The sequence below is a fragment of the Leucoraja erinacea genome, chromosome 11, assembly GCF_028641065.1.
Source record: "Leucoraja erinacea ecotype New England chromosome 11, Leri_hhj_1, whole genome shotgun sequence".
Lineage (NCBI taxonomy): Eukaryota > Metazoa > Chordata > Chondrichthyes > Rajiformes > Rajidae > Leucoraja > Leucoraja erinaceus.
The window spans coordinates 54763384-54778303 of NC_073387.1; the positions used below are offsets into that span (position 1 = coordinate 54763384).

Below are 14920 nucleotides of genomic sequence, written 5' to 3' on the forward strand. Positions count from 1 at the left end.
TTCCCTCATCCAGATCATTAATATATATTGTAAATAGCTGGGGTCCAACAAATGGAAGTCCATTTCCCTTCTCAAGAAAAATAGTTTTGGTTTCAACTCTGTAAACTGCTGGTCATTCTTCAACTGAAGAAGTGCACATAAGGTCTGTTGTGAAAACTCTCATCTGAGCTCTGCAATAATGCGGTCAGAGAGCAAGATACTAAAAGTAAAACTGGATTTTGAGGAAGATGCATGCTAACAAGAGAAACTATCATTCAAACCAAAGAAGTATTTAATACAAATCTGAAATTCTCCCTATATGACATTCAGTAACTTCCATGAAGTTGAAGGTGGTGTTCAAATGCACACATTTTTATACACTGCTTTCATTTACCACTTAGGCCGCTTCACTATTCTGAAAGTGGTCCCTCAAAGTGATGGGTCGAGTTCAAGGGTGAAAGTGAAGGTTAGAGTTAATATTCACGGGGTCTTCAGCGTATCCAGTGCCTCGTTGGTGGAGGTGCAGAAATGCGAAGAAGCGGATGACGTTCCAATGGAAACGGATCAACAATCCCAGGCAAATCAAAAAGAGGAGGAGGTAAACTTGCATCGTCTTGCTCGTGACGTGTTATTTTGTGCGCAGCACTGGTGTTGTAGGGGTCATGCAGCCCGGAAACTGCCCCTTTGGCCAGTCCTTGTGCAGCAAAGATTGAAAAGTATAAAGCTTTTTCTGATTTCCATCTTTTACTTTTATTATTGTGAGGAAAGAACTGAATGATGTACCATACCAGAGAGGGAGAATGTGTTTGACTTTATTGGGCCAGTATCTCGTGATGCGATGTGTAATCATTTCTGCGGACTGCTGCTTTAATCCATCTGCTTCTATGCCCACACACAAGGGGTGGCATAGTGGCTCAATTAGCTGAGCTCCAACATCCCTGACCTCCACTTCTTTCTATATGGAGTTTGCTTGTTACCACCATGAAGTTGTGGGTTTCATCCGGGTTCCCGCCCACATGCCAAAGAAGCGCAGGATGGTAGATTAACCCGCCGCTGTGAAACGCCCCCTTGCGAGTATGTATGTAGTAGACTCTGGAGAACTGATGGGAATGAGCTGAGAATGGATTACAAGGGAAATTATTGTGGGAATAAGATTGCACTAAGATAGCAGTCAGCCACAGTAGATGTTGTCGAAGTGGCTTTCTGCATCACACTATGCAATGTGGAAAGTCTTGTATATTACGTGGCCCGGTGGTGCAGTGGTAGAGTTGCTGCCTTACAGGGCCAGAGACCCAGGTTCGATCCTGACTACGGGTGCTGACTGAACGGAGCTTAAGCGTTCTCCCCGTGCCCACGTGGGTTTTCCCCGGGTGCCCTGGTTTCATCCCACACTCCAAAGAAGTACAGGTTTGTCGGTCAATTGGTTTCTGTGTATTGTAAAATCATCCCTAGTGTGGGTCAGTGCTGGTGTACAGGGTGACTGCTGGTCGGCACTGACTTGGTGGGCCGAAGGGCCTGTTTCAGGACCATATCTCCAAAGTCCTCGACAACCATTGATTTATGTGGTGACTGTGTTTAAGTAAATGAAGGATGGCTGAGCAAACTCTTATTATTTCCAGAGCAAGATGCAGATTGATCAGCAGGAAGAGCCTGCACATGGAGACGGCAACCCCCCTGGCTCTGCGGAAAGCCAGAAAAATGAAATGGAGGTAATGCTTATCATTCGGCTGCTTTGATTATTTAATTAAGAGAAGGCTGTAGTTGCTCGTTAACCCAGAGATAGTTAAATAATCAATGGACACTATGCAGTGGGATATTACTGGCAATTTCCCACAATTTTCTTCAGAAAATGTTAGCTCACAATATTTCAGTCACATTGAACTTCATGGGACACTAGTCATGACATTCTATTGCAGAGCATATATTAAATTCAATTGGATAAGATGTAAATGTTGATTTTAGTTTGTTACTGTCACGTGTAACGAGGTACAGTGAAAAGCTTGAAGGCTATACATGATTACAATCAAGCCATCCACAGTGCACAGATGAGAGGTACAACATATAGTGCATGATAAAGTCTGCTTAAAGATAGTTCAAAGGCCTCATATGAGGTAGATGGTCAGGACCGCACTCTAGCTGATGAGAGGACCGACTGATTTGAATGAAAAATTTTGAATTGCTATCATTAAAGTTTGGATTTGCTATATTAAAAATGAATAGCTTCTACTAAACTACAGCCGTTTCATTCAGACACGAGCCCTCTGCAGAAACTGAATCTTCACCAACCTGTGTATATAAATGCAATGCAAGAAGCTCGCCTGCCTCACCTTTTTAATGCAGGGTGTAAAATGCAGAGTTATATCCATGTACAGTGGTGGTGTTTTGTAAATGTGTCCATTCCCTGATCTGATGCCATGACCTCTAGTCCTAGACTCTCCCACTAGTGGAAACATCCTCTCCACATCCACTCTATCCAAGCCTTTCACTATTCTGTATGTTTCAATGAGGTCCCCCCCTGATTCTTCTAAACTCCAGCGAGTACACGCCGAGTGCCGTCAAATGCTCATCATAGGTTAACCCACTCATTCCTGGGATCATTCTTGTAAACCTCTGGACCCTCTCCAGAGCCAACACATCTTTCCTCAGATATGGTGCCCAAAATTGCTCACACTATTCCAATTGCAGCCTCACCAGCGCCTTATAGAGCCTCAGCATTACATCCCTGCTTTTGTAGACAAGCTCTCTCGAAGTAAATGCTAGCATTGCGTTTGCTTTCTTTGCTGATTCGACTTACAGATTAATCTTTTGGGAATCATTTTGGTACATTCTGAGCGGAGAAAGGTACAGCACAGGAACAGGCCCTTCAGCCCACAATGTCTGTGTCAATGCCTGTCCCACAAGCTAGATGCAGGAAAAATGGTCCCAACCTTGGGTGAGTCCAGAACCAGGGGCCACGGTCTTAGAATAAAGGGGAGGTCATTTAAGACTGAGGTGAGAAAAATATTTTTCGCCCAGATAGTTGTGAATTTATGGAATTCCCTGCCACAGAGGGCAGTGGAGGCCAAGTCACTGGATGGATTTAAGAGAGAGTTAGATAGAGCTCTAGGGGCTAGTGGAGTCGAGGGATATGGGGAGAAGGCAGGCACGGGTTATTGATAGGGGATGATCAGCCATGATCACAAAAAATGGCGGTGCTGGTTCGAAGGGCCGAATGGCCTCCTCCTGCGCCTATTTTCTATGTTTCTACATATAATGCAAAGACCAACTGAGCATAATCCCATTCCCCGCATATCCATAGGTAGCTGAAGGTACATCCTTCCGTGTCCCTCACCATCTTCCAGTCCCGCCTCAAGACCCATCTCTTCACCTCTGCCTATCCTTAGCCCCACGTCCCCCTCCCTTTTCATCTGTGCTTGAATTGCCTCGTATTGTGTTTTGATTTGAATTCTGTTTTTAATTTGTGTACTGGTCATGTCTCTACTATTTATTTAATTCCCCTTACATGTTTTTCCCTCTACTTGCTAAATTTTTGTAAGGTGTCCTTGAGACTCTTGAAAGGCGCCCATAAATAAAATTTATTATTATTATTATTATCTCGTTCTCTATGAATTGATATGACACATAAACGTGACTTGGGTTTTCTTGATTTTAAAATGCAGCGTTGAGATGATATTTTATTCTTGCACTGAACTAGATGCAGTAGTCAATTGCTTTACTAATCTTTCCAGACCGGTGAAACTGCTTCAAAGGAAAATAAGAACAAAGACCAGCCTCCTCAGGCAAAGAAGGCAAAGGTGAAAACAAAGACTGTGGACCTACCCATAGAGAACCACCTGCAGTGGCAACTGGATCAGCAACTACTGAATGTATTCATTGAAAGTGAGGTAAGCAGAACAGAGTCCTTACTCAGACGGACAAAATCTCTGGAAACTACAATGATCAGGGAATCTGAATTTCAAATGGCCAACGTATGTACAGTTCTTGGAAGAAACGAGAAACTAATTTAATATGTAGAAATTTTCCCATGTTCCTCCGATTTCTTTCCTGTGTGTATTTGCCCAAATGTTTTTTGAACACCTGTTGTGTCTGCCAATACCGTCGCCTCTGGCAACTTGTTCCATATACCTACCACCCTCTATTCAAAATGTGCCTCTCTTTATCTCCTTTCAATTTCCCCGCACAGGAAGTCAGTCGAGAGTGTTCGTCACGTACACCGGATCAGAATTGGAACAATGAAATCTTTCTGCATCTTTACAGGGCAGACCTTAAACCTTGGTAGACAAAAGTGCTGGAAAAACTCAACAGGTGCAGCAGCATCTATGGAGTGAAGGAAATGGGCAACGTTTCGGGCCGAAACCCTATTTCCTTCGTTCCATGGATGCTGCTGCACCCGCTGAGTTTCTCCAGCACTTTTATCTACCTTCGATTTTCCAGCATCTGCAGTTCCTTCTTAAAGACCTTAAACCTTTGTCCTCTATCTTTTAGACTCCCCTAGGCATGGAAGAAGTCTGTGCCTATCTACACAATGTATGCCCCTCATGACTTTCATAAACGTGCCTAAAAGGTCACCCTTCAATCTCCCGGGTTCCAGTGAAAATAATCCCAGCCCGTCCAATCTCTCCTTGAAACTAAAACGCTCCATTCCAGGCAACATCCCACTCTCTAGTGCTACCACATCTTTTCCAGAGTGTGGTGACCAGAAGTGAGGCCACTCCAATGTTGTGTACAGCTGCAGCAAGAAGTTTCAACTTCTATACTCTGTACCCATGCCTGTGAAGATAAGCAAACAAAATGCCGTCTTCACCACCCTATTCCATTGTGTTGCCATTTTCAGGGGAGCTATGAACTCCAAAATCCCTCTATATATCAACACATCTAAAGTTTTGGCTGTTTACCGTATGTTATCTACCTGGTATTTGAGGACATCACTCATCGCCTTGCACTTGTCTGGATTAAATTCCAACTGCCACACCTCTGCCCGCATTTGCAACTTGATCTGTGCTCCTCTGCATACTTGGGCCGCCATCCTTGCTATCTACTCCTCCACCAAACCATGTGTTGTCTGTGATCAGCTCATCAGATCACACACAATCTCAGTTAGTTGATACATTTTTCTTAAGTCTATTATCTTGCCTGAGCGAAATGGTTTTCTATTCACTAAAGGAGCCATTATTCTGATTGTTTTTTATCCTACCCATCTGCAATAAATGCCTTCCACGCACTTTTACATTTTACATAATTCATTTATTCGTTCTGCCAAAGTGCAAAGCTGCACATTTCTCCCAACTTGTACTTCATTTGCATGAATGAGACTTCATGCCAACTTTTGTTCAGTTGTGCTTTCAATTCATTTTATTTGACTCAAACCAGCTCCTGGTTCATCTTGTGCAGACTCCTGGTTTCCATATTTGTTCTGTTGATCTATTCATTATCATCGAGCCACACTCATCCATGCCATGCAAAATGTCTGCCTATTTGGCCCATGTCCACCTAAACCTTTCTCATCCATGTGCTTGTCCAAGTGTTTTAAAACATAATTGTGCCTGTCTTGACCACCACCACCACCTCCTGTTGTAATCTTCAACCACCTTCACTGTCCACTATGCCACCAATTTTGATATAATCTGTAAACTTGCTAGTTCTGCTTCCTACATTCTCATCCACATTGTCAATATATGTAACGAACAACATGGGACCTGCCACAGAACTGGTTCCTGTGGCAAACTCATGGTCACAAACTTCCAATCTGAAAAGCAGTCCATGTTTTGTTTTGCGTTGGAAAAAACTTCAGCTGAATTAAACATAGAAACATAGAAATTAGGTGCAGGAGTAGGCCATTCGGCCCTTCGAGCCTGCACCGCCATTCAATACGATCATGGCTGATCATCCAACTCAGTATCCCGTACCTGCCTTCTCTCCATACCCTCTGATCCCCTTAGCCACAAGGGCCACACCTAACTCCCTCTTAAATATAGCCAATGAACTGGCCTCGACTACCCTCTGTGGCAGAGATTTCCAGAGATTCACCACTCTCTGTGTGAAAAAAGTTCTTCTCATCTTAAGACCCTCTGAAAATACTTCCAAACATTTTGCAAATTCTATTTACTTTAGACTCGAGAGATACAGCGTGGAAACGGTCTCTTCGGCCCACCCAGTCCATGCCGACCAGCGATCACCCCGTACGCTAGCACTATCCTACACACTAGAGACGACTGACAATTTTACCGAAGCCAATTGACCTACAAACCTGCGCGTCTTTGGAGTGTAGGGGGGGGAAACTGGAGCACCCCGAGAAAACCCACACGGGCATGGGGAGAATGTACGGACTCCGTACAGACAGCACCCGTAGTCAGGATTAAACCCGGGTTTCTGGCCCTGTGAGGCAGCAACACTACTGCTACGCCACCGTGCCGCCATTATTAATTCAATTGAAATATTAACTTTTATTTTGCTTCCATTTAGGGTAAAATGATTATGCAGGATAAACTTGAGAAGGAGAGGAATGATGCAAAGAATGCGTTGGAAGAATATGTGTATGAAAGTAGAGAGAAGCTAGGTGGAATTTATGAAAAGTTTGTCAATAAAGATGTAAGTATTTGATTCAGTGCACATTTGAGTATTACACTTTTAAAGTTCTCGCTTCCAGAAAAATAAGCTGTCAAAGACACAAATGGAAATAAACATCCACCAATTACAGTATAAAATATCTAATGTATATAATGTGAAAGTGTTAAAGTTGATGCGCGGAATATAAAGTAAAATGGTCATTTTTATGCTCGTAAATTAAGATCAATATAGAATTTTCGCTTCACTCTTAGGAACAAAGCAAGTTAAGCGTTCTACTGGAAGACACAGAAAACTGGTTGTATGAAGGAGGGGAGGATCAGGGAAAGCAAGTGTACATAGATAAATTGGCTGAATTAAAGGTAAATATGTGCAATTTATTGAGACTTCATGTGAGCCTTTTTTTTTTTTTAAGTACAGGGACCTGTGCCTTTACATGTTTGATTTATATATTTGATTCTATTTATTTTTGAAATGATGCGCTTGTTCCGTTGATGCCAACGCTTGTTTTACACGCTGGGTATTTTTGGAAAAATTGACTGCTGACAACAAAGTCCCGAGTATAATTAATTTGTGCTTTTTAAAAAAAAATTGCACTCGGCTTTTCAAGCACGTAACTTCCACGTGAAATGCGAGGTGCCTGTAATTAGATTAACATAGAAACATCGAAAATAGGTGCAGGAGTAGGCCCTTCGAGCCTGCACCGCCATTCAATATGATCATGGTTGATCATCCAACTCAGTATCCTGTACCTGTTTGCTCTCCATACCACCTGATCCCTTTAGCCACAAGGGCCACATCTAACTCCTTCTTAAATATAGCCAATCAACTGGCCTCAACTACCTTCTGTGGCAGAGAATTCCAGAGATTCACCACTCTCTGTGTAAAAAATGTTTTTCTCATCTCAGACCTAAAAGATTTCCCCTTTATCCTTAATTAGACCTCTAACATGCAGCGAGACTTTGTCTACCTGAATATGGCGTGCACAGTTGTAGGACAACTTGTTCTATTTGATTGTGCACGCCAGGTTGATTGCATTCGTCGAAACAGGGCGGACCACGTGAAGGTTGCAATCTCCCACCCCCAGCGAGACTTACCATTGCTGACATTGGAACGCTTACATTTTTCAATGGGTTGCCGTATATTTCTGTGTTTCTTTTTGTTTTTTTAAACCTATGTTTAATGCTAGTTGATGATCCATATCGCTGAGGTGTGTCTGGAACCTCTAGATTGAATTGTTCTCCCTTTTGCTTTTGCAAAATCGTGGCGGTTTCATAGAAATGTGCAATCAAGTTTGTAATACCTTTCACTTTCTAGAAACTTGGTCAGCCAATTCGAGATCGCTATCAGGAGTTTGAGGAGTGTCCAAGGGCCTTTGATGAGATGGGGAGACAAGTGCAGCAGTACATGAAGATTATAAACTCTTATAGAAACAAAGTATGTAAACGATATATATTTATTTATCATCAGTGAGTATGTATGATAAATACCATAGTCATACAGCACATAAACAGGCCCTTCAGCCCAGCTTGTCCCTGCCGCATTGAAGTTAGTCCCATTTACTGCCTTGTGGCCCAGAGTGGCACGGCTGGTAGAGCTGCTGCCTCACAGCGCAAAGACCCAGCTTCAATCCTGACTTCGGCTGCTGTCTATGTGGAGTTTGCACATTCTTCCTGTGACTGTGTGGGTTTCCTCCCACATCCCAACAATGTGCAGATTTGTAGATTAATTGCCGCCAGTGTGTGAGGAGTGGATGAGAAACTGGATCTACGTTAGTGACGCTCACAAGATTTTTAAATGGGCACATGATTAAGGAGGGTTAGTTTGACTTGCCATCTTGGTCGGCATATATATATATTGCGGGACAAAGGGCCTATTCCAGTACAGTATTGTTCAATAACACAAGGGTTCAAGAGTGACAAACTAGTATTGCAGAAATATGAGAACATTGAAAAATAGATGCAGGAGTAGGCCATTCAGCCCTTCGAGCCAGCTCCACCATTCAATAAGATCATGGCTGCTTATCTAAAATCAGTACCCCGTTCCTGCTTTTTCCCCCATATCCCTTGATTCCTTTAGCCTGAAGAACTAAATCTAACTCTCTTGAAAACATCCAGTGAACTAGAACTAATTTTTTGCTGCAAATTCAGACCCTGGCCTGTGCTATAAAAGGTGGCAGACCCACAAGTAAAATTGATCTATCTTTGCAACAAATGGCTGGTTTGGAAGGGCTTGCTCGTGTTTTGGAACTTCTGATTGTGTAGTTTGCTTGTTGTCTACAAGGATGAACTGTACGATCACCTGGATCTAACGGAGATGGAGAAAGTGGCCCAGTATGTCCAAGAAGCAATGGGGTGGATGAACGGCAAGATGAATATGCAGAGCAAACAGTCTCTAACACAAGACCCACTTGTCAAATGTGCAGACATTCGAGCCAAAGTTAAGGTAATTCCAGATTTCACAGAATTTACCATGGACGACTGTCGTCATCTCTATAATTAAAACCTTCTGAACAATGACTCGCTGCGTTTGAAGGATCATTGCTTCGAATGGAGCTTCGGGGCCGAGGATGAGGATGAGGACGAGCCCTGCTGCTGAGAATGGTTGGGGGTTGGGGGGGGGGAACCAAGTACAAAGAGGGGTCCGTTGAGGGGGGAGGCACCGAGAACAGGGGGGGCTGGGGGGGGGGGGGGCACTGAGTACAAAGGGGGCAGTGTGTGGGGGGGGGCGCCGAGAGCAATGGGTGGGATGTAGGCGGGTGAGTACTTTTTGTAACTGTTGTGTACTTTGTATGCCGAAACAGAATTTCACATGTGACTATAAAGTATTATTTGCATTAATGCAAGACATAATTTAATTCAATTTAAACTATTACATAGACTATATTATTCAAAAACGAGGTTGAATAAATTCTACCCAAACGTCTCTCCCAGATGCGATAAATGTTTGTTTCAAAACGCTAATATAACACATTCATTTGTAGGAAGTACAAAGTTGAATAAATTTGAGCGATATATTTGATATATTTACAAAGCTTTTCAAGTCAAGAATAGAACCTAATACGGAATGGATTATGTTTGGAATAATAGTAGAAGATATCAATTTAAATAAAGACCAAAAAGTTTTTTTAAAATTATGGGTTAATAATTGGAAAGAAATTGATACTTAAATTTTGGAAAAAATACAGCTATACCAACTATTAAAATGTGGATTAGGAATATGATGGACATAGCACACCTTGAAGAAATGAGACTCCGACTAATAGATAAATATGACCAATTCTTAAGGAGTTGGTCTCCTTTCATCGACTTTTTGGAATCATGTGATGCAGCGGTACCGTAAAGATTACTGATTTCAAGTCAGGTCGTGGATAGATCTACATCTCCGAATACAGATTTGAACATTTCTTTTTTTAAGGGGCCTTCTCTCCTATTTCTACTTTCTACTCTTTCTTTCCTTATAAACACACTTCACGTTTTTTTCTATTTTCTATTATCTATTTTTCCTCTTTCTTCTCTCTATTTTTTTTTATTTCCTGTCTTTCTTACTTCCTTTTCAAAAACTAGAGGTTGTACATAGAATGTATTACGTCATGACATAGTTGGCACCTAAAATTAGGTACCACTGTATTTTGTATTGTATTAACTTCTAATAAAATAAAAAATAAAAATTTAAAAAAGTATTATTTCCGGCTAGAGGCCTGAGGAAGTGGTGATCTTGCTGGGTTTTAGTGAGTTATTTCATAATTATTATTGTGTTTTTAAAATAGCTTCCCCTTTGCTCTGCAGGACTTGGCAAACCTTTGCAATCCGATCGTTAACAAGCCAAAGCCGAAAGTCGAACCTCCGAAGGAAGAGAAAGAGGCGGAGCAGAATGGACCAGTGTGCAGCGAAGAAAACGCCAGCGCGGAGGGCCCTACGCCCGCCAGCGCTGAGAACGCCCAGAACAACACGCAGCATCACCAACAAAACCTACCAGAGATGGACATTGAGTAAATATGCAGTAGTCAGACACACACAAACTGTTAGTAAGACGAGACTTCTCTTCCGCCCCACCCCTCCCGACCCCCTAATGGTGAATGGAATAACCTAAAAATGATAACCTTGAATTTCCGTCAAATTTTAAGCGTTTTATTTTTTAACCCCTTCCTCTCTGTGCAATGGAACAGGAAATAATTAGTTCAGCTGAGGCTTGACTTCAATGTTTTTTTTTGTTATGAAAACTAGTTCTGATTTTTATGCTTGTGGCTTTCACAGAAAAATGTGTTTGTTTGCCGTTCAGAGCCCGCACTCCTTGCCGCCACCCCTTAATGCGAATGCTGCAGGAGTCTGTAGTGACATTTCCTAGCAACCTCCCCTGCTACTGAATCGAGTGCTGGATTGAAGTGTCCACCCAAAGTTTAGTGAGTGAACACAAACGTGCTTTAGTGTCGTTCCTTTTGGTCTGTCTGGTTAGTCACGGGCAACTGAGAAACAAAACCATGTTTGCCTGCCTTTCTTTCTGAAAACAAAAGTTCCGATCTTTAACAATTCCACGTTATACGTTTTCTTTCGAAAGCTATTGTCGATTACCATCTAGGCGCATGCTCCTTTGCAGAAGTCCAATATTGAAGTCAAACTTTGGCTTGGGCACAGAAGGAAGACTTGTTCTCTGCTCAGTTTTTCTGGGAGGGGGGGAACAAAAAAAATCAGTCCCAAGTATTTGACAATCTGTTATGTTGCCGCCGCCTTCTCATTCTGACTATAAAATACTGAGCGAGAAGTGACGGATATTGCTGCTGAACAACTGCTATCCTCTCGATTACGCCTCTTCTGTTCTGTAACTTTGGTTTCTTCCTTCAGCCATTTTGTAATATCCATATTATATTTAAAACATTTGGATATTCTTGCATGGAAATATTCTTGTGGTGGTACTGGTGAGAAATCAGAGTTTTGGGATGTTGCAGGCAGAAATAAATGCACAGTTGCAATCATTCAGTGCAGTGCAGTGCAGTGCACTCCTGGCTTGGAAGAGCTAATAGCGCTTTGAACTATTACAATAAGTGGTGTGGGAGTAAACACTACAATCGGCTTCAGAGCAAATGCCTGCATTTTATCAATTTGATCTGCAACCTGGTGGGCTTTTGAAACGTTAATTCCTGGTAAGCAAATTGTGTAACACCTTTTTTTTTATGTCACACAGAGGATAATGGATCTGTTTTCTCTGGAGAGGTAGATAATTGTTAGTCATTGACAACTTCAAAGAGCACTTGGCAATTGTTCGTCGTCTTTGTGGACTGGGGGAATATTAACGGTCCTCCTGTGTGCTTAGTTTTGGAAACAAGATGGCTTGCTGACCAATTTCCCACCCCCACCCCACAAACTATTGCAGCTAGTTCGTTTAAATTTAAAGATTTGAATTCTTCGTGTTAATTCTTTTGTAGGAGCTAACAAAAAGGTTGCTCTCTGGAACAGTAGCAATTAAACTGACAAGTCCCCAGAACTCAATGTTTTCTCCTAGCCAAATCCCCAACTTGTTGCATCTTGTGCAGCTGTATATAATTGAAGGTGGCACTGAATTAAAAGCAAATCAGTTCGTGTTATTCCATCTGTTTTTCCCCTGTGTGAACTGAAGGTTGGTGTTTGCTATAAGCCTCATTAAACATTGTCAGTTTTCATAGAGTTGTAACTGGATATGATTAATTTTACATGGAAGGGAGCTGCTGAGGTGGAGGAAGGAATGTAGGGAGAGTTGTGCTGTGCATGGTGGAGAGAGAGAGAAGATGCCAGCTATTTAAACATGCCCCTTCCTCCAATACACAACTTGCATCCTGCAGCGGGCTTGTATGTCACTTCAATAACTCTCCTGTAAAGTACTTAAAAGACCATTTGCAATCTCCCAGTTTGCCAAGAAATTAGTCAATTCTGTCCAGTTTCCAGTTCTTGTTGCTTAATTATTACATCCTGATATTTACAGGTGGTGATTCATTGTCATCTGAATGTACGATCTCAAGGACTAAGCCTTGCAAACCTGTCAGCTGACATACCATGGTACATGGCTTGAGAGTTGCTATTTCCACTGTATATTTATACTCACTATTTCACTGAAAGGAGTGTGAAATGCAATAAAAAAGTTGAATGAAAGTCGTGTGTTTTTTTATTTAAACCAAAAGTTGGTGATTTACCAGTGTGGGGCTAGTTTTAGATAGGGCGATGAGGAACATCAGCTAAGGAATGTCAGTCTTCCATATTGCTACTCCCTTCCCTCATATTAAAATACTTTTTTTTTTCACTAGTATTCTTTCTCTCGATTGGCCTCTGACAAGAGGTAGCTCCTCCAATCTTGTTGAAATGGCACTTGGTTCAATATTTTGGTCTTTATGTTTGGGCCATTATATATTGGAGGCACCTGTAGTCACCAAAGGGCAAATGTTCTGGCTCTTATTCCTCCCACATTTAGCGTAGGTTTACACGGTTAATTCTCGGGATGGCGGGACTGTCATATGCTGAGAGAATGGAGCGGCTGGGCTTGTATACACTGGAGTTTAGAAGGATGAGAGGGAATCTTATTGAAACGTAAGATTATAAAGGGTTGGGACACGCTAGAGGCAGGAAATGTTTTCCTGATGTTGGGGGAGTCCAGAACCAGGGGCCACATTAAGAATAAGGGGTAAGCCATTTAGAACGTAGATGAGGAAACACTTTTTCCCCACACAGAGTTGTGAGTACAGAATTCTCTGCCTCGGAGAGTGGTTCTCTGGATATTTTCAAGAGAGCTAGATGGGGGTTCTTAAAGATAGCGCAGTTGGGGGATATGGGGAGAAGGCAGGAACGGGGTAGCGATTGGGGATGATCAGCCATGATCACATTGAATGGCGGTGCTGGCTCGAAGGGCCTACTCCTGCACTTATTGTCACATTCTAAGGACATGCAGGTTTGTATGTTGACAAAAAAGACCCATTCTGAAGAAGGGTCTCGACCCAAAACGTCACCTATTCCTTCGCTCCATAGATGCTACCTCACCCGCTGAGTTTCGCCAGCTTTTTTTTGTCTACCTTTGATTTTTCCAGCATCTGCAGTTCCTTCTTAAACAGGTTTGTATGTTAATTGGCTTCTGTAAATTGTCCCTAGTGTAGAATAGAACGAGTGGACTCGGTGACAGATGGCTGGCAGACTCAGTTAGCCAAAGGGCCAGATTCCACACTTTCTCCAAGCCAAACCTGGATCACTGCTCCGGTCAGCTTTACCTAGTCAAGAAATTCAAAATGCTTTCCCAAATACATATCCATTCTTCAACCACCACTTTGAAATAACTGGCCAAAATAAAATACGATTAGAAATTTGTGTTTATTCAATAAACAGATCAAGCATCAAAGTGAATATTTGGTATACAAGCTAAAATGGGCATGGTTATAAAGTACATGCAATATGCTTGAAACCAACATTTGTATTTTAGTTTATATGGCATTAAAAGATCCAAACTAATCTTTTCCAGTGCAGGCCAAGTAATCATTCGTTGTAAAGTTGTACCCGTATTGAAACAAAACCTTTATTTACAGATTGATCCTGAAGCTAAAATATTTTAGAACAATTCAGTTTGTAATTTGTTTCCCCCCATTAGGTTGAAACCAAAAATTGTATATTGCACTGATTAATTCATTGGTTAAAACAAGCATGTTCAATATTAACAACATAGACTATCAACAACAATATACACAACAAATGAATGACAAGAACAAACACATTTTCCCTGCACAATCCTAGATAATATAAAATTGTAAATACGGCAGAATTTCCACCCAGTTGATCTATTAATTTTCTCATATACGTTTGTTTAGCGCTTTCATAAGTCAAATGATGTGGAAAAGTTGAAAAGCTTTTCCTTAAAATTAGTTCCACATCACTAATGTTATCATCTTAAACATTCTGCATCACAGTGTTAAAGGTTCCCAGTTTTTCCTACTGCTAAATCCTTTTCAAAAGTTTTAACTACTTGTATACCTAGATCAAAATACTTTAATGGCAGCAGCAAAGACAGCCATGGATACTCTCCAAAGGCCAAAGTCAGCAGCAGGCCGAGGCAGAAGAGGTTCTGCAAACCAACACAATATAAACAAATCTGACAGACAGGGGGGAGGAGAAGAACTTGCGAAACTACGAAAATAAGGTGCCAAACATTGTTATAATATAACTAGAGGTAGTCGGACAAAGACTCAAATATCCCTTGTATCTCAAAATATTGTAAACATCAAATCAGCAACTTCCCCATTCTTCTTCGCAAGGTAATACTGGAGCACTGTATTTGAGAAATGTGTAAAACTAAAACTTGTATGTAGAAATTAATACTGTTCTATTGTTTAGTCTCAATGTGGACCCACCAACAAGTGTGTAGAGCATAG

General features: G+C 41.7%; 1 protein-coding gene across 1 annotated transcript in view; it reads left to right on the plus strand.

Annotated features, from left to right (window-relative positions):
• LOC129701840 (heat shock 70 kDa protein 4-like) overlaps window positions 1–12665 on the plus strand; it is a 45435-nt gene extending 32770 nt beyond the window's left edge. Inside the window, exons 12-19 of the mRNA XM_055643316.1 lie at window positions 381–577; window positions 1599–1688; window positions 3708–3863; window positions 6442–6567; window positions 6798–6905; window positions 7861–7980; window positions 8827–8988; window positions 10332–12665. Of these exons, the coding sequence (XP_055499291.1) occupies window positions 381–577; window positions 1599–1688; window positions 3708–3863; window positions 6442–6567; window positions 6798–6905; window positions 7861–7980; window positions 8827–8988; window positions 10332–10538 (1166 nt within the window). The 3' untranslated portion in view covers window positions 10539–12665. The remainder of the gene's footprint in view (window positions 1–380; window positions 578–1598; window positions 1689–3707; window positions 3864–6441; window positions 6568–6797; window positions 6906–7860; window positions 7981–8826; window positions 8989–10331) is intronic.
• The last annotated feature ends 2255 nt before the right edge of the window (window positions 12666–14920 follow it).